Source organism: Platichthys flesus, chromosome 9 (assembly GCF_949316205.1).
Source record: "Platichthys flesus chromosome 9, fPlaFle2.1, whole genome shotgun sequence".
NCBI lineage: Eukaryota > Metazoa > Chordata > Actinopteri > Pleuronectiformes > Pleuronectidae > Platichthys > Platichthys flesus.
The window spans coordinates 5,146,487-5,165,412 of NC_084953.1; the positions used below are offsets into that span (position 1 = coordinate 5,146,487).

At 44.6% G+C, this 18,926-nt stretch overlaps 1 protein-coding gene across 3 annotated transcripts in view; it reads left to right on the top strand.

Annotated features, from left to right (window-relative positions):
- Nucleotides 1-18,926, top strand: part of ddah1 (dimethylarginine dimethylaminohydrolase 1) — a 71,839-nt gene that overhangs the window by 48,843 nt on the left and 4,070 nt on the right. For all 3 annotated transcript variants that reach the window (XM_062396207.1, XM_062396205.1, XM_062396206.1), the window contains exons 2-5: nucleotides 5,329-5,428; nucleotides 6,447-6,520; nucleotides 11,168-11,287; nucleotides 16,908-17,051. In XM_062396207.1, coding sequence (XP_062252191.1) covers nucleotides 5,338-5,428; nucleotides 6,447-6,520; nucleotides 11,168-11,287; nucleotides 16,908-17,051 — 429 coding nt within the window. In that variant the 5' untranslated portion in view covers nucleotides 5,329-5,337. The remainder of the gene's footprint in view (nucleotides 1-5,328; nucleotides 5,429-6,446; nucleotides 6,521-11,167; nucleotides 11,288-16,907; nucleotides 17,052-18,926) is intronic.

Consider the following 18,926-nt stretch of genomic DNA (forward strand, 5'->3'; position numbering starts at 1 on the left):
ATATCCTTTTTGAGTCATTTCAGTTTGAGACGTCACAAATAAGTGTAAAGCTACACCACTAAACATTTTTATTACAGAAATGTGGCAGAATACTTTTGTCTTGTATGCGAGGGGGGAACCTCGGGGTGAGGATTGAGGATTTGGCTGCTGAAAAAGACAGATATTTCCCTCAGGAGTTGGTGGAGCACAAATCAGAGCTAAAACAGGAGTGTATATTATACGTGGTGACTCCAGATCAATGCTGATATTGCTTTACTTTGTACTAATTGCTGGATAAGTAAATAGGCAACTCTATCAGCCTTATGATGGTGATTGCATGGTATGATAATGTAGTGTTCGCAGCTCTTAACTGTCTGGCATTGTGTTTATACACAAGCTGCAGCTGAAAACTGTCATTTGAAGAGGTTGACCTCCTTGCGTGTGAAGCTCGGAGGAATGCTGTATCCCCATTATGTTGGAGCGTGGGACTCTGTTGCCTGGGGTAGGGAGGCTAGGATGACCTTCAGGAATGCCATTGTTGTGTCCTCTATTCCCTCTCCAAATGCACCGTGCCCTATCAGACTGATGGTCCTTTTTAGCAGAATGCGATATCCACGGGTACCAGGGGCGAGACAAGGGAGACGGGGGTCCATAAAAAGACCCAAATAAAAGGCTGTTCTCTCTGCTCCGTCTCCCCTGTCCTGGACTGGAACGGCAGGAATGTGGCAGGCAGACCGACTGGCCCGCCGAGCCTCCTGCCCCTAATGAATTTTAAAAGGCCTTTTTCATTCAAAGCAGGGTGCTGGCTAATAGCATGTCGCCTGGCCGAGCACTCGGGGGGGAAAGAGAAGGAGAGAGGGGAGAAGAGGAGAGGAGCACAGGGAGAACAGAAGGAGGTGTTGGCACAGCGAGTTGGCACCTAGACAGGACGGGGTATTGGATGTCCCTCACAGTGAGAGATAATCGGACGCTCTGCATGGGAAGCTGCTCTAGGAGTGTTGTTGACCCTGGCACAGGGGTGGAGAGAGAATAGACGGAATGTGAGAGACAAAGAAAGAGAGAGAGCGAAGGAGGAGAGGAGGGCCGATGTGCAGAGTCAGAAATAATGAAGTGAGGTTAATTGGTGGAAAAAAAAATATTCAAAGGTCATCATGTTAATTTAAATGTCAGGTTATTAGTAGGCACTTGTTAATTTGAATTTCTGAAATTATATATGTGTGAATCTTCAACATTAAACTGCCGCAGCATTTAGCTCAATTTAGCAATAAGACTGGAAAGGAGAAAAATGTCCGCCTGGTTAACTGTGCACAAATAATAGTATCAGCCAAAAGTAGTCCTAATAAAAACTACCGGGTGAGAGGCGTGTACACCTTGTACATTTTGCCAGTGTAACTAAATAACCATTAGCGCACACATTCACACCTACGGTCCATTAGAGTCTTCAATTGACCAAAGCCAAGTACCCAAAGAAAACCCAAGCACACGTGGGAGAACAAGCAAACTCTGCACGGAAAGACTTTTGAAACAAGAACCATTGCAACCACCGTCTAATCGATGATAACTGAATGCCCCAGTAGAAAATTACCTCCAGCTTGATATTGTATAGATCTGTATTGACTTATACTTTATGCCACTTTTTATGACAAAGGTTATGAAGCACTCATAACTTCTGCGAACCAGAAAGTTCAATAAAAGTATAAACAAAGATTGATATGTGACTTGATGATTGATGGGACTGGAATTCAATATATTTTCCTCAGTTGCAACTTCAACTACTTGAGGAACATCAACTTTTCAACCTTATTCTGCTCTAATGAACAGTTAATCTGTGGGGAGCATGCTAATGCTAATCGCCACCTATAGCAAAACTCCTAACAAACATCAATTAATTCAATTATAATACAAAAAAACTGTAATATTCAATTGCTGCTTTATCGTAGAAGAACACCTGCCTCTTCCTCTTTCTGTTGTGAGAATCGTTACTGTGGCTCGACAGTACACATAGCAAACAGGGAGGTCTGATGTAATGATGCAAGATGCACGATTTTTCACATCTTGGAAGTTCCATTCTTCAGTGACATCCAAACACTGCACGGAATTTATGGAGAAATTTGTTCGGCTGCAGTCGTGCGAGTAAAAAATTCGTTGAGTTTTGAAATATTTGGAAACAGAAGCTTTAGATATCAATAACTGCAAAGCAGAGGGAAGTCGGCACGAGAAACCTCATTGAACCTCGCGGTGGATGTGTAACAGCAGGAAAAAGGCCGGCTCCTGCCAACTATGCACAAGTATATAGGTTATCTGCTTGAATGAATCCCGGATTCTGTTACGACCTGCTGATGGCAGCGTCCACACGGGCTGTAAACAACATGAAGAATGTAGACATGTGTAGGTGCGGCGCTGTCAGGGAGGGGTTCGGGGGGGGGGGGGGTCAGTTTCACGTATTCTTAGCCAAAAGGAATCGTTCGAACCCGACAGCGTGTAGAAACTTTGTAGATGAACAGGTGCATTCCTCTGTGGCCATTGTAGTCGTTCTGTTTGAATCAACAGATCCAGTGTGAACTTTTGCCCCAGTGCCTCCTGCACAGCTGCAGAATCTCACTGGTCTGAAACGAGATGCAGGAAGAAGTTTGGAGCGATTGTGTTTTGGCCTGTGGAGGATCTGAGTGATGCTGCTCTGCAAAGCCCTGAATCCTCATTGGATTATTTGGGACTTTGAATGCATGCTTTGGAATTGAGAACTTGCTTTTGCTAATCTAAATAGAGATATTTATTCTAGATGAAGTATTTTTACTAATTTATCTAGGTGCTGCTCACTATGAGTTAGAATCTTTTTGGACAACAGTCATTTAAATCCAGAACAGACCAAGTTTATCATTACTTGATGGTTGCCCAAAGTTACTGAAGGTGATTCTAAAGGTTCTGCATCGGCCTCTCAACTTCAGACTCCATGTATGATGCAGGTTTAAGACACTGGAAACTAATTTCATGATTGATGATGAGATGATGAGCTCAAAGGCCATGACGTGATAATATAATATCTGATCTAAGAACCTAAGATTGATCTGATATTTATTTAACTTTATGTCACTGATGTCAGTGTTTGGAGGTCTTTTTATATTTTTTTCTTGCAGGATTCCAGCAGCATCTTGTGGTTATAGATACATGACAGTATGTCTGGACTTCAACTCTGTGTAGGCAGGGATTGCCTGACCATTCACAACTTGTATACACAAGACCATTACCTCACCGCACTCAGTCTCCCCCTCTGTGTACACTGAACGTGGTGACCCAGTTTAAATGTATTATTCTTTTCAAATGGAGATTTTTCTTCTTCTTTGCTTTTAGTTCTTTTTCTACTCAACAATCTTTGTTTTTTTTGGGGGCCACATCTCATTTTCCATGTGGACCGAACCTCTCATCCAAACACACCAGCTCCGCTCTTCACGTCCGTGGAAGAATAGAATAATTGATGGTTTGTAACACACACGGGGCAGCAGCAGAGCAGACACCATTCTGATGTCTGTCTATAAGGGCCATTACGTTTCGTTGTGTATGAGTGTGAGTGTTAGTTTGTGTATGTGCGTGTGTGTTTGGGGGGGGGGTCTATACACCCTTGGGGTCACATCACCTCCAGTGATGTCAGAGGAAATGCCAGAGAGCTGAGGTAGAGGGCTGCCTCACGCAGGCCACCAGATTCCTGAGCGAACGACCACGGTGATAGTGGAATCAGCAGAGTTCTACAGAAAAATGGAAAAAGGAGTCACTGGTAATGACGGCATCGTTTTAAACAGTGACTAATGAGCAAAGGTACAATCATAGAATCAGCTCTCAACCTTTGGGGCTATGAGGATGCTGCTCTGCAGCTGTGTTGCGTAGGAATGGATTTCCATGGAGCAGAGTCTGAATTGGCTAATTTGATCTAACTTTCCTTCGGTATGATGATGCAGTTATAAGAATGTTGGGACCAGCTAAGACTTGGCAGCAGTGACACATGGAGACAACACAGCACGTGACTTCAGGCAAACATCTAAAGCACGAGTTCTCATCAATCACCTTGATTGTATCTCCTCGGAGTGTTTACTCCCTGGGAGACAGGGATTAACTGTTACCTTTGTAACGCGGCACGCTGCGGCTGTCTGAGCTTTCAAGAAACCACTTATGAAGTTGGGAATCCAGATACTTGGAAGGACGCCGTGTTCCTCCTTGTTAACTCAAGTAGAAGATTAGCAAAACGCCTGCAGTGAAGATGAAACATGGAGGAGGAGGAAAGTTTGAATTTCCTGTGGGATTCCACTGTCTCACTTCTGGAGCATGAACTAATTGGAAAGACGCCATTTTGGTTGTTGAGCCTCGAGGCAAATTAATAAAGAAAGAGGCATTCCTGCAAAAACCTGTAGAATCAAACAAAGACTTTACCTGGTGGTTATGGATAAAACAAATTCAATGTGTGTGCATCTGTGCTACGTGTGTGTCGCTGTGACACTTGTGCAGTCATGTGTGCGTACAGGCCGCTGTTGTGTTATCTGGGAAGTGCATGGCAGTCTACCTGTATGACCTCATGGTTGGGCCGTGAGTAGAACCAGAAGCATTGTGTTTTGCCAAAAAGCACAGTGAGCATGCTGAGGTCATAGGGAGATAGGGCTCATGGAAAAACTGAGGCTCTCGCTAACATGACCGGTCATGGAAACTACTCGAACCCCCCCCCGATGAAATCTGTCTGGATGATCAGAGGGGAGAGAGGACTGGTCAAAGGTCAAGCCCCAAAAACAGAGAGCTGCTCCTCCTCTCAGGTTCAGCAAGAGAGATAATCCAAGTGAAATGAGGCCTTATCCTAATTTTCCATCCGGTGAAGGCATTACATAATATATGCAAATGTTCTCCGGATGGCGGCCATCTTTTCTCCCCTTCTCCTTCCTGCACGCACGTGAAAGACAGATGACCCGGAACACGAGGCAGCGTACATGCTCTTCCTCAGCTGCGTCCTTGTAAAGGTTTTTACATGCTTCCTCCAAAGAGGACACAATTTCATAGCTCATTGAGATGATGTCATTGCAACCTGTTGCGGGGACGGGGGGGGGGGGGGGGGGGGGGGTTGTTTGACTCAATCTGGTTCAGCTAAAGACTGCGGGCTGAGGCGAAAGCTGCAGGGAAACTCCTCAGACTGATTTTTCCTCCTGTTTACAGTTGTCTGATTAGAGCTGGATCATATCGTAATATTCCTGAAGAGAGGAAACGCTGATAGATCGGAACGAATGACGGTTCAACTTAACTCCATCATGAAGATTCAGTCATTTGTTAAATATCAGCAGATGTTTGAGAGGGGGTTTCTGTTTGTGTTCCTTCCAGACGGAGGCAATGAAGGCAGCTCTGAAGGCTCTGAACCTGAACATCGTGGAGATGACGGATGAAACTGCCACACTGGACGGGGGAGACGTGCTTTTTACAGGTGAATTACTCAGAACCTGTGAACTTGTTAAATCTGTAGTTCCCACACAGTTAAGAGGAACTTTTTCATGCCTGGATGATTTTATATTTATGGCAAAATGGTAAAATTACCAGTCTTTCCAACTTGTTGTTATGTTTGAGGTCAACAATGACATGCTTGCTACTTCCTGTTTTGTCTGTTCGGCCATAAACAGATTCAGAAATGCCCCCAACCATAAAAAAAATGCATATAATAAAGCAGATCATATTTTGTATTGATGGAAGTTAAAATAATTTTAACATACAGATTTTTGCATTATAGTTGTGTGGTTGCAAACAGGAAACCTTGGAGAGGTTCTACACAACACAGAAGCTTTTCTAAGAGCAGATGATTGCGTGTCTTTGACTTTAAACATCCTCCACGCAAACATTCCTCTCTGTAACCTCGATGAACCGGTGCCTCGGCTCAGAAATTCCCCCCAAAAAATAATCTGCAGCAAAAATGTTGCACGCTCTACTGCACGGTCTAATCACCTCAGCAGGACCTCGGGCTCTCATCGCTTATCACTCTGCCATCAGGTCATAAATGTTGATGCAGGTCGAGAACCCGGAGCAAGGTGCTCTGTGTTTGATTTTCTGTACATTGCGTTACTGTCGTGTTGTGTCGTGTTGCGAGTTAAAATGTGGGTCAATGTCTTTTCCGCGCTGTGCAGGCTGCGAGGAAGAAACGCTCAGTGCACTTAATTGGGTTTCTAGACGCCGGCTGTGTGCTCTCGCTCCTTGCAGCTGAAATGGGTTTCACATGGCAGGGCTAGAAACATTTCCTGTTGGCCGGGCCGGGGCTGACGGCTCCGTTTGTAAAAAAAAAGGCTCAGCAGCTCCATCAGGAGCCCAGTGCTGAGCTCAGTGTGCTGCAGCCGGGCCGGCCCAGGTCTGTCATTGTGTCCCTTCCTCACAGACACATGCATACAGCACACAGGGGGACTCTCATATGTATGTTGATAGACAACAGCTTAATTTTCATCTGATTCTCTCTGCAGGACAAGAGTTCTTTGTGGGCCTTTCCAAGCGGACCAATCAGAGAGGAGCAGAGATCCTGGCTGATGCTTTTAAGGTGAGTTGGGGTGAAAAACATCCATCGATTATCTAAACCTCTAGAAACCATCATTCCCACTTTAGTCTCCAATTAACCTCATCCCAGTCTGCATGTCTTTGGACTGTGGGAGGAAGCCAGAGCCGGAGAACCAGGAAAAGACCCTGTGTGGCAAGAACATGCAAACTCATTCTCTCCTCTTTACAGTGAGAGCAATACTTTAAACATCCATTTTCCAAATACACAACGACCACTCTGTCGTCTCTAGTCCCCTGAAGATGTCCCCGAGCACGAGTCTGCTGTGAGCGATCAGACCTGACAGGACCGACAGGAAGAGATAAATATGTGTTCAATCATAAAAGCTCTGCGGCAGGAAGATAAAAGCATCATTACCATCATGATGCTTCCCCCCCACCCCCTTCGGTTACATCTCACTTTCTCTCTAATTCTATTTCCCCCTGCATCCATTCTTCATCCATCCACCTCTGCCTCCATCTCTTCCTCCTTGTGTTCACTCTACTCTGTGTGACTGTCAGTCATTGTGGAAACAGCAAGAAACCCAAAACGTAAATGTGAAATGTGGCTAGAATAAGTGAAAAAGAAAGTATTTTTATTTACATTGTAAGTGTTCTGACTCTTTTCAAGCTTTAAACTTATGAACTCTCGTGGTTATTTGACTTTTACCCAATTTGTTTTCTTTCTGTGTTGAGTATAATGTCTTATTTTGAAATTCTAAATGTCCCTCGTGTTTCTGTTCTGTTTACTTCCTGCCTTTGTGTGTTTCCCTCCAGTTGTGTTGCCTTGATGTGTTTCACCTGTTTCTCATGTGCCACCTGTCTTGAGTTTGTCATCAGCTCAGTTTGTAATTAAATCAAGTTGTCAGTTGTTCAGATTGTTCCCACCTACCGACGCAACAAGGAAAAACAAAAAGTTCTGTTTGAACGACAGTATCATTTTCAATCTTTTAAATGTGATTTGCAATTTTAGATTAAAAAACATCATAACTTCTTTATTCTTTCCCAGTTTTGAGAAATTCAGTGTAACTGTAACTTATCTGTAGTGGGAATAAACCAACAATGAAGGAATCAGACCATCAAGTCTTTTCCTGTGAAACCGCAGCATGATTATATCTCTACATTGTTGTTGAACATCTATTACAAACACATGAATGAGACGCACTGTTGATGCACATGTATACACACACAGACACACTGTCCTCCCACTGTAAATACACAATGATACACCAGCTCTGCAGTAAAAGTTAGTGCACCATTTAATCCTTTTCATTAACGATGGTAACAAACTCCAATGGAGGCTCCTTCCTCTCTCCCTGTGTTCAGTCTGCCCTGCTCGCCCGTCTGTGTCAAGGTCACACTGTTACTGTGGATTCAAATGGAACAAGTGAATTGTTGCTGGAAGATTCTGAACCAAGCTTAAAAGGACTATTTACTCACCTGTTAGAAGGGAGCTGTTTTTCTAAAGATATCCTGTCTTATTGAAGAAACAAGTTATGTTTCAGCCTTTTTCCTACCAGTGACATATTTTTTTAAAGATCAATGTCTCCATTAGGAACAAATCGTCTTGAGGCAGAAAACCACAGACTTGGAGCAGAGAGACAGAGAAACACATCCTTGGGTTTTTGTCCGATTTGTCGACAGTAAGAAAAATATTGATCACCAGCCTCCTCTAGTGTGAGTGTGTGAGTCTGGTCTGGTTAGTGTCACAGATTTGTTTGTATTGGAAACAATTCCACCCTGTTTTTTTCCGCTCTGACTAATCCCCCCCAAGCCGCGGCCGGACTGTGATCACCACCACGAGCTCCACCATCTCCATATGTGACACAGAAGTGAAATCGCTGAGACGGCAGGTTTGTCTCGGGGAGGACTTAGACTCCACTGAGTCACAGTGTGGGTCAGTCTGATTCAAACGTCTGCTGGTTTTGAAGTGAGAGAGCATGACCGAAGTTCAGAGGTGGGTCACGACCCCCAAGAGTTCAGGCCTCCTCTCCCTGCCTCCCTCTTCCCATCTGGATCTGATTCAAATCCCTCCGTGTTTTTCTGTTATCTTTCAGAAGACGGGACTTAATGATGCGTCTCTGGCAAATGAAACAAGGAAAAATCACTTGAGCGTCCATTTTTGTTGTTTTTTCTTCCGTGTTATATATGATGGCTTCCCTCTGTCGCTGTTGTTTTTTCCTCTCATTATCAAATTTAAGGATCACTTTCCTGCCAGGTTTGTGTAGCGCTGCACAACTGCGTGCAGATGTTGCGGCTGCTTTTCTGTACGGCCCCTCGCACGGGGCAGAGGGATTGGAACTTTCTGTTAGACCTAAGAGTTGTGGACGCCCGTATTTGCTCCAATAGTTTACATAACTCTGACAGACGTGTGGGTTCTTCAATCGGGTCTTTTCAGGTCACAACATGGCAGAAACATCAGCCTGCGAGCGCAGATGAAAAGCGACTCTGTCTCTCCCTTAACCCCCCCCCCCCCCCCCCCCCCCAGGATTTCTTATACTTGATAAGGGGAGAAAAGAAAAAACAACCCACATTTCTAATTTTACACCAAAATTCCTGTTCCAGGGATAAGAGATGATGAAAGTTTAGATTACATAATTCCCAATTGTCCTCCTGTATCTTCTAAACAAGAAGTGCCAAGGAATGAGTTCAGGAAAACTTCAAGGAGTTATTTCAAAAGTTTCCTTTTCTGTTTTTCTGTCACATCTCAGCGAACCGCAGAACTTTAATGGAGCTAATGGCGGTGCACAAGCGTTGACCTGAGAGTTGTTGTTTTTTGTAATGTGCCGTGTACGTGAATGGAAAATGACACGAGCGAGTGCAACGATGGAAAATGTACACAACACTTCAGCAGATATGAACCTTAGAGGAATAAGAAAGAAAGAAAGAAATCCCATTGAAAACTTTGTGATTAACAAAACACATGGATGTCAGATGAAGTTATTTTCTTAGGGCGCAAACCAGAAACGGTTTTATAAATGTATTCACATAGATTCAGGAAGGAAAGGCCTTGGAAAATAAGCTTTGAATCTTCAGTATCACTCAGGGTTGACCCGAGGGATTCTCCGCGTGGGTCACAACCATCATCAGAAATTCAATCCACCAGTTTGAAAGTTAATTTCTTTCAGTCTAAGGAGGTAAAAATCCAAATGAAGGCCTGATGTGTCTGATCTAATGCCTCTGTCCCACGTCCTATCACCAAGGTTCCTGGAAATGTGTTTAGTTGTTTATGTGTCATTTTACTAACAAACAAACAGAGGAATAAACACACAGGGAGGAAGAGTCTCCCTGGAGATGTGTAACTGGCATTTCAAGGCCAAAATCAACATTTGGGGCCTAAAAATACATGAATCACTAAAGAGAGAGTTCTATTTTTGTGTTCTGGTTCTTGCTTTTCTCATTGGTTTGAAGTGTGTGTGTGTGTGTGTGTTTGGGTGGGGGGGAGGGGGCACAATGCGTGTTGTCTGATTCCACGCACCAATCAGAGTTCAGTTGCGTGTCAGGCAAAAATGTGATGACGGGTTGTTGTTGTGTTTGCTTACGTTGCCATAACTCTGATCAAACCACTCCCACACACACTCCCTGGTGGGGCAGCAGTAGTTTATGACTTTTAATAAAGAATAAAAAAAGGAATCTCCATTTCGTTAACAATCTTTAACTTTTGATTGTTCATTGTTAAGTTGTGATTTCAATATACTGTATTATCTCAAGTTTTAAAACCTTACAACGAGGCTGAGATCAGTAAAAGTCGGTATGACTCTCATGTCTTATGAAAACTCTAATCCGTGGCAGGTTGTTTATGAATCTGTTGATCCTCAGTTTGTATAACGCTCTTCTGATGACAACATGTGGTCTGTGACTTCCTGCAGCCGGGGAAATCCTCTCCAATCCCACTCCTACGAGTCGCTCTGTAACCTCCCCAGTGAGCGCTCCGCTCAGTGACATCATCCTCCAGCTCACTCCTACTGTTTCCGACTCCGAGCTGCTCTGTTTAAAAGGCCACTTGAGACCCCACTGCCTGACCCCTCCCTCTATATTTATTACCCCCATGTTTGTTTGTTTGTTAGCAGGCTTACACAAGAGCTACTGAACAGATTTCCACGAAACGCACAGTGTGTGTCAGAGAAGAACCCATGGAATGTAGGTGTGGATCCAGGATTCACTGTAGATAACAGTGTGAGGTCATTTTTCAAGATTTTAATTGATTTCTCAAAAAATAATTCATGGAAAAATCTGGATTTAGTGAATGTAAACGTGGTTTCATAAGGAGACTATATGCACACTAACACCATTTGATATTGAATGGAGGTGTGGTGCTTTGTTATCTTGCACAGAGTTATCACACCTGTATAATCCAGTGACACATGGTAAATGGACTGTATTTACACAGAGCTCTTATCAAAGAGCGTCACACTACAAGCCTCATTCACCCACTCAAATCCATATGCAGCACTTTTTCTATCACACGCCATTCAAACACCCTCAGGGGCCATGTGGCGTTCAGGGTGTTCTGGTTAGTGGACGATCCACTGGACCTCCTGACCCACAGCCGCCCCTTTGATATCAAAACCTTGTAATTAATGAAATATATTCCATTACCAGTCTTATCTCCATGAAGCTCATCTCCTCATTCACTGTGTGTGTGTCTCTGCAGGACTACGCTGTGTCCACGGTGCCCGTGCAGCAGGGCCTGCACCTGAAGAGCTTCTGCAGCATGGGGGGACCCGGCCTCATCGTCATCGGCTCCAGTGAACCGGCACAGAAAGCTCTCAAAGTACGTTGCTTGTGTACATGTGTGTGTTTGTGTTGTGTGTACATTAACTCTGCTTTCCCCCGCCTGTAGTTATGGAAACCACTCAATCACTGGAGTGGCTTTGTTTTGATAACGATGACGCACGCCGACGCGGCGGCTTCATATTTTCCCTCTGTGCCGATGACAGCTGAGGCTCCAGGCATGTTCGGGATTTCTTGAAATTTGGAAAAAACTCTCTCCTGGAATCAAGGATGAACTTGTTATTATCTGGAGGTCAAAGGTCAACAGGTAACAAAACAACTCAAGAATCCATTTGCTAATTCTGAAAACTTTTCCTCCAAATGCCAGTCGGCTAAAATAAAGTGATGGCTTTTTAAATACCTGCAAGGTCAAAGGTCAGCATCAAGGTAACATTATAATCTACCCATACATTTAATACCTTTTATCCTATTCCTTCTGAACATATTGTGCATGAGCCTGGATTGTGACAAACACAAATCCACACTCCAACCTCACTGGTTGGCGGAGACGTGCGACCGCAGCGTCGGCACTGCAGCTTTTTCCCTCCGCTCGACTCTTGGCACGACCACGTTGGTACGAACACCTCGTTCTTCAAAGTATTCAGCAAGAATAACACCGCAGGACAGGACATTACACATGTTGATCCAGAGCAGGCTCCCTCGCTTACAGCTCGGTGGCTGCTTCCCACTGTAAGCACATCGAAACCACCTGTCACCTTAATCCTTCCTCATTAATTCATATTCCCGGCTAATCTGCGGGGGATTGGCCCTGGCGCTCCGGCTCCGGCTCCCATTACAAGGGTATCGTCCTTCCATCGAGCAGCTTGAGCTCGTTACCGCCCGGAGGCTTCTGAATCGATCAAGGCGTCGATGCAATGATGGAAAACCCAACGGATGCTCCGGGGACACGAGGAAGAAGAGACCGTTTGAACCCCAACATGGAGACAGAGCTCGTCCCTGAGATGGAAATCATCCCCGAGAACTCCCCAAACATCAGGATGTGAAACTGTATGTGAAACATTATAATAAGGAAACACAGCACATCTAACTACTTGAGTATATAGATTTAGACACCCAGATCCTCCCGACAGGGTTTGTCTCTCGCCTCCTAGTGTGACACCTCCCCCTACTGGTCCATTGTTGTTTTAAATACCTTCTGTATCTCAGGGGCATTTTTAAAATGAGATAATCAGACAGCACGTAACAATGAAGCACTCGAGAGAATCACAAAGTAAGACGTGTTGGTTTGTGTCGCTGTATGGATAAACATGGGGCTATTCATTTTGTATTCCAGCATCGACTCATTAAGATTCCTGCCTGTTTGACCGCTCCAGTAATAATCAGCCCGAGGCGAGGAGTGGCCGTTGGCGAGACTAAACGACGGACTGCCCGTTTCCCTAATTGCATCTCACGTCACCCCCCCTCCTGAAGCAATTAGCTCCCGTTTTAAAGGACTTTTAACAACCCTGGATTTGTAACTGAGGTAATGTTCTGTGTTCTGGGACGAGTGAAAACCGATGAGCGCTGTTTTAAAGCCTGGTTTGGATGCGGATGTTGCTCTTGTGGCGATGTCTGTTTACCCTTTGGACAAAGACGCGTTGTACCAGTTTAAAGCTGGAGCCAGACTAATTAAGTTTATCTTTGGGGAAGTACTTGTTTGCTGTGGGGAGAGAAGGAACTGACCTTCAAGGTCTTTAGATAACCGCTGATTTATTTTGGTTGAAGGAAAAAGTGCTGAAGGTCCGATCGTGTTTCACTTTCATTAAGGTCCTTAGTTTTATCTGTTAGTTGTTTTTTATCTTTGTTTATTTATTTGTGAACCAGGTGTAGTCCCCGCTCTATGTTTATCTCTTCCCCCCAGGACGAGAATACACGCTGAGCTAATGGATGTCGTCACCCATCATTCTGCTGTCAGTGCCAAGCGTCTCTCATAAAGTCATCATCCTGAAATATGGCCTCAGTGCCCACTCCCTCTTCCCTCACACACTCACACTCTATTCCCCGGCTGCATTACAGAGCAGTGACCGGCAGCCTTTGAGTTCCTGTCGCCCTTCGACTCAGCCCCGTGTGATTCATGAGCTCATTGCTCCGCCGGACACGATTTGATCTTCACCTCAAGGAGGTTTTCACACTTTTATAGAGATAGTGAAGCTGCAACCTGGTGAAGGTCAAGTAACTACTTATCTAGGAGATTTCAACATTAGGGAAAAGTGCCTCGTCAGGGTTTTGAGAATCAGGTTGAGACACAATGAGTCGTTCATTAAGGTCTTGAGCTCCGATGTTGAAGAGCAGCAGCTGAGAGCACAACTTAGGTTAAATAGTTAAATCTCTGAAAGTCAACTTTGTTTATTCATGAGACGATAATCAATACACAAACAACCACATTACATTATGTATGTTCATAATTTGACATGCTAACTGTAGCCTGCTAAAATGTTCCTAAGGACAAACCTAGCATACTGATAGTTAACAGGGTTACCAGCACCTTAATCTGGAGTAACATTTAGCCTGCTAACATTTGCTCTTCCACTCTAAGCACAAACTCTAGCTGAAGCTGATGAGATCATTATTCTCTCTGTGTACACACGTGATTCCATGGCTCATGTATTTGCTGAGCGGGAGGAAAATGGACAAGACTGTCCACACAAATGGAATCAAGTCAAATATCATAGGGTCTCTGAACACGGACTTGTTTTAGAAATGGCCAGTTCCCGTTGGATAACTCGGGGGGGCATCAATCAACCGTCCATATAGGCCAACAACATTTCCAGAGCGAATGTGTGTCAAGGAACCGTGACAAACATGTACTGTCCACCACAGGAAGCAATCTCCCTCTCGTTTCCCCACCCGATATGGAAGCAGGATTTCAGAAGGTTGTGTTTACTACATGCTGCTGTTGTTCAGCAGTAAAAACAAGGAGTAATATAAAACTTTAAAAGGCATCATGGGAAGTAGTTCTACCATGAGCATTATAAATATTCATAGCCAGAGCCAGAATCTGGGTTATGCGGATGACGCCAGCTCCAGGAAATCTTCAGTGTTTTTGTTAAATGTCTGGATTTCATTACTTTCCCGTTAATATTTGGTATAAGTAGCTCTGACCAAGCAGATTCTGTTGCCCAGTTACCACTCTGTTTATTAACTGGACCTCAGCCACTGTCCAGGAGCATGTTGCTGGTAATTTGCTGTACGCTTGGTCATGGGCCAGGATGTACTGTATAGTTATATATACAGGCTTGAGTTCTCCTTCAATTCACTGGCTCTGATTCACCTGGAGGAAAAAAGGCACAAATTACAGGCAGAATAAACTGATGTCAGCAAAAGCTACTGAAACATGCAGCGACTGAGATCCTCTAACCTGGAGTTTCTATTTCTTCTGACCTGGGATTAGAATAATGGACATAATGTCATTTGGCCCTTAGGTTAATCTTTTGTTCAGAAAACCAATTGTTCTGTCTGGCAATTTATCAGAAGGTCAAGAGGAACTCCACCACTGACTGGTTGGATGATTGGTTGGTTGATTGGTTGGTTGGTTGATTTGTTGGTTGGTTGATTGGTTGGTTGATTGGTTGATTGGTTGATTGGTTGGATTTCCATACAACCTGGTGGCAGAATGGGACAAATGGGAATTTCTTTACTATATCACAAATTTCTGAGGGAATAATTCCTGCCTCTTGACAAACAATACTCAACTTTTAATTCAATTTAAGGGAACTGGGCCTATGTGCTCCACTAGGCCCCACTCCCGCTCATCTTTTAGTTTTGTTTCATTGATCAGTAATGCACACAAATCACAATGGAAATCTTCCTGAAGGATATTTTGTCCTCACATGCTGACTTGTTTTTTCTTTCAGTTTTTACTAAGACAACTGGATGTTTCAGAGTCTGCGAGTTGAGCAGGAACAATTGTGATGTTTGGTGGAGTCAGCGTTCGCTTTCCCTTCAACCACTAATCCCCCCCCACCCCCAGCCCCCCAGTTGGCTGGCACGCACATGGACAGTGTTTTTATTAAGGGCTGCATGCTGCAATCACGTAACACACCCAGAAGTGACCTGGGAATCTGTCTGGACTTGCTTTTATATGGTTTCATTTATTTTTATTGTCATATTACTGCTTATATGTGTTCACGTGACTCAGCTCTTTATTTATTCATTAAGTTTGAACACCACCTTGATCCCGACCTGGACGTGCTTGTCTGACTTCCTTATTGTCACTTATATTTTCTTTTCTTGCTTTGCTGTCAAAGCACTTATTCTCCCCTGCATCTACACTCAGTTATGACAACGTTAGGTCCTATAAAGTTGATTTGATTGTTTATCTTGTTATTGTTTTATTTAGTTTTTAAAGTTGTCGTTGTTGCAGGAGTTCCATCATTGTGTTGCGTTCGCTCTGCACGTCCCAGACACAATCCTCCATTTAACAATGAGTCCGGTCCTGTCACAGCTTTTTCCTTTGGGTTATTTAATGATGGGATTTACTGCTCACACTAACCACACAATTGTTTCTGATATTTATTCCAACCGAGTGCTGCTGCTGCCGCTGCCAGAAACATAAAACGTGTCACTTCCTATGTTGCTGAATAGATTTTAATAGAAAAAGCAAAGTACTTAGAACAGCACATTTGCTGTTGGGTTGAATCCTTTGCTAGTAAAATGTGATTGCAACGTACAAATACCTCTTTTTATTTCAAGTTACGAGGAGTACGTGAGTATATTGAATTTATGAGAGTAACCCGATGCAACCTTATCCCGTATTTGTGCCTTTTCCATCCCAGTGAACGCCCTGGTCTTCCCTTTTCCAGCAAACATATTCAATGGGAAGTGAAATGAAAACATCTTCGGCCACAAACCACACATTTTCCTCCCACGTGTGCATCATCACGTTTGCTCACTGCTTCTGTGAGACCACCGTACATGTGCATCAGGCTGACGTCACTTCGGCTGCAGGCTGATGCTGAAATCCACTTTTGCTGCGTGTGCAAGAAAAATCTGATCTCATCTGAATAATAAGAATTTGCTTTTAGATTTCTAGATAACTTTTTGTCTGCAAATCATTAGCAGCCCGTCCCGCACAGGATTAAAGGAAGCAGAGCAGAAGAGAAGAAGGTAAAGATTCATATCTGGTGAAAATCTCACTCCTAAAAATATCTTTTTTCGATGTTTGGACTTTTTTTTTTCTAAGTCTCTCGTCCTCCCCTCCCCTCCTCGTCTCTGAGGTATCCGTCCGCAGATGTTCAGCTCATAAACATTTAGAGGCACCTGCCTCTTCTCTGGTCATAACATCCTGACCCCCCCCCCAACTTCCACTTGGCAAAACGGGCGTCTTCTCAGCCGTCTCCCCCACCTCCCGTCCCACCTTCCAGTCCTTCAGATTACATAAATATCATGACATCTGCCGAGAAAGAATGTCTGTCTGCTCCTGTGTTCTCCATTAAGGCCCCCCAGGCCCAGAGAGTGGTTTGGCCGACGGAGAGATGTGGTGCTGCCTCCGGCTCCGTGGCCTCGCTCCTGCCTCGAAGTGTCTGAATAACTGTTTTTTTGTCTGTCTCAGTCAAACCCCTGTGGACGCTCGCTGGCTGGGTCTCTTTACCTCATTGTCTGTTTTCCGTCTCCGTGTGCAGATCATGCAGCAGATGAGCGACCATCGCTACGACAAGCTGACGGTGCCCGATGACCTCGCCGCCAACTGCGTCTACATGAACCTGCCCGATCTGGGCCACGTGCTGCTGCACTGCACAGCCGAGGAGTTTCCAGAGAGCGCCAAGGTAACGTCCAGCTCGGGTCACATCCTCAGATGCAGATTTGATCTCAAACACAAACACAAACACTAAAGGTCACATGATCATTTTACAATCCTGAGGTTTCACCTTCGTGAGGAGGAAGCTCAGTCAGGTCAGCGGGGCTGCGTTTAGTGGCTTGGATTTAAAGAGCACGACTCTTTGTTGCTCTTCATCCTGTCCAGACCTCAGAGAAAAACAAGTGGCCGAAGCTCCACGGAAGATACGTGGTTGTTTTACGCCAACCGCTCTAGGTTAACCAGGGCCTAGGCTGAGGCTTTTTAAACAAAGGAACCTGCACTTTGATGTGAAGTGACCTTTTGTGGACACGGCAGACCGAGTTTCACACACCCTGGACTGCTCTCTTTAAAAACCACCCTCATAGCATTTAGCCTCAGTGTACCTGGCTGAACTCCGCTCACAACAAACACCCGTCACTGCAGGAACACGTCCAGCCAGTCGCCTTCTTGGGTTTCTCTGTCCGACATGTGCCTTTCACTCAGCAGCATCTCCACATGAATGATATGTTATTGTCTCGCTGGGGCTTTTGGAAAGCCTGAGCGGTAGCTGTGTTATTCAGACGCTCTGGGAACATTTCACATCACAACAAGTCATAAAGATTCCCCCCCGGAATCAAACCCAGCACCCTGCAATCTGCAGAGACAGTCCCCAGACCTCAAAATGTACTCTGTGGTTAAAGCCCCAACCTCCGCCTGCTATTTTTAGAAGGAAGAATTCACCAAATTATGCGTCTTTGGACTAACATCCACGGAGGAGTTCCAACTTTTTTTTTACGGGGCTGGATTAACTGAAGGAATTCGTCTTGAGCTTGATAAATATATTTGTGTATCTCGTGCTCTCCTGATTGATGGCACCTCTTGAATGCCCATTTGGAGCCATGTGTACGAACTGCGTGTTTGTCCTGTGACCGAGTTTCCTTCATAATGTTCAAACCCACCAGGAACTGGCCTGGAACCCAGTTTTGGTTCCAAACCTGTGTTTAAGAAATTGTAGCTTCAAGAAAGTGGAAAAGAACTAATAGCACGAGACATAGCATAAGAACCAAAATAGCAGGGATCCATTTATAAGAGTTGTCGTGGCTCCTCGTCCGGCGGGTCTCGGTTTCCCGAGGGAACTCGTTGATTCTTCCTCCGATGAGATGATGGAGATATTTATCGGCATTTGGCTCAATCACAGAAAACAATCTGCGAGACTTTAGTGCAGCTTTCTAACTCTGAACATCGTCTGCCCTAATCTCCGGCCTATTTTAAGGCGTCTCGTGAAGTTACATAAGAATTAACAGAGGCAGGGGGTCATGAGATGGGGGGGGGGGGCATCTTTAATAGTTGGCAGCGCCCGTTGCTCAGGAGGGTTTCAGGGTTTGGAGATAAAGAAAAGCGAGCAGACAAAAGGCCAAGTGAAATATAGCAGCCTTTACTGTGTGGGACCATGCCCCCCCCCCCCCTCCCCCACCACCACCACCACCACCACCACCTCCCCTCTGACTCAACATATAAATCTCCACCGCAGTAATGAGAACTCTGCTGGAAATGATTAAACAAAGAGACATTTTGGAGGCGGAGGTGCTATAAACAACCAGGGGGGGGGATTTACTGATGTTTTTTTTCGGGGCAGTTATGCGAAGGTGCAACTTCCCCTGAGTTGAACCCTCGGAGACGAGTCATCTAAACAGAAGGGGTCTGGATCGTGATGTCATTGTTTGATACACACTCACACTCACATTCAACATCTTTAGTTGTGATCTCTATTCGTCAGAGTTGTGAACATGCAGATAAGTTCAAACATCGATGGCAGAACCATCCAACACATGATTGTCTTGTTTTATTCGTAGTTATATACAAA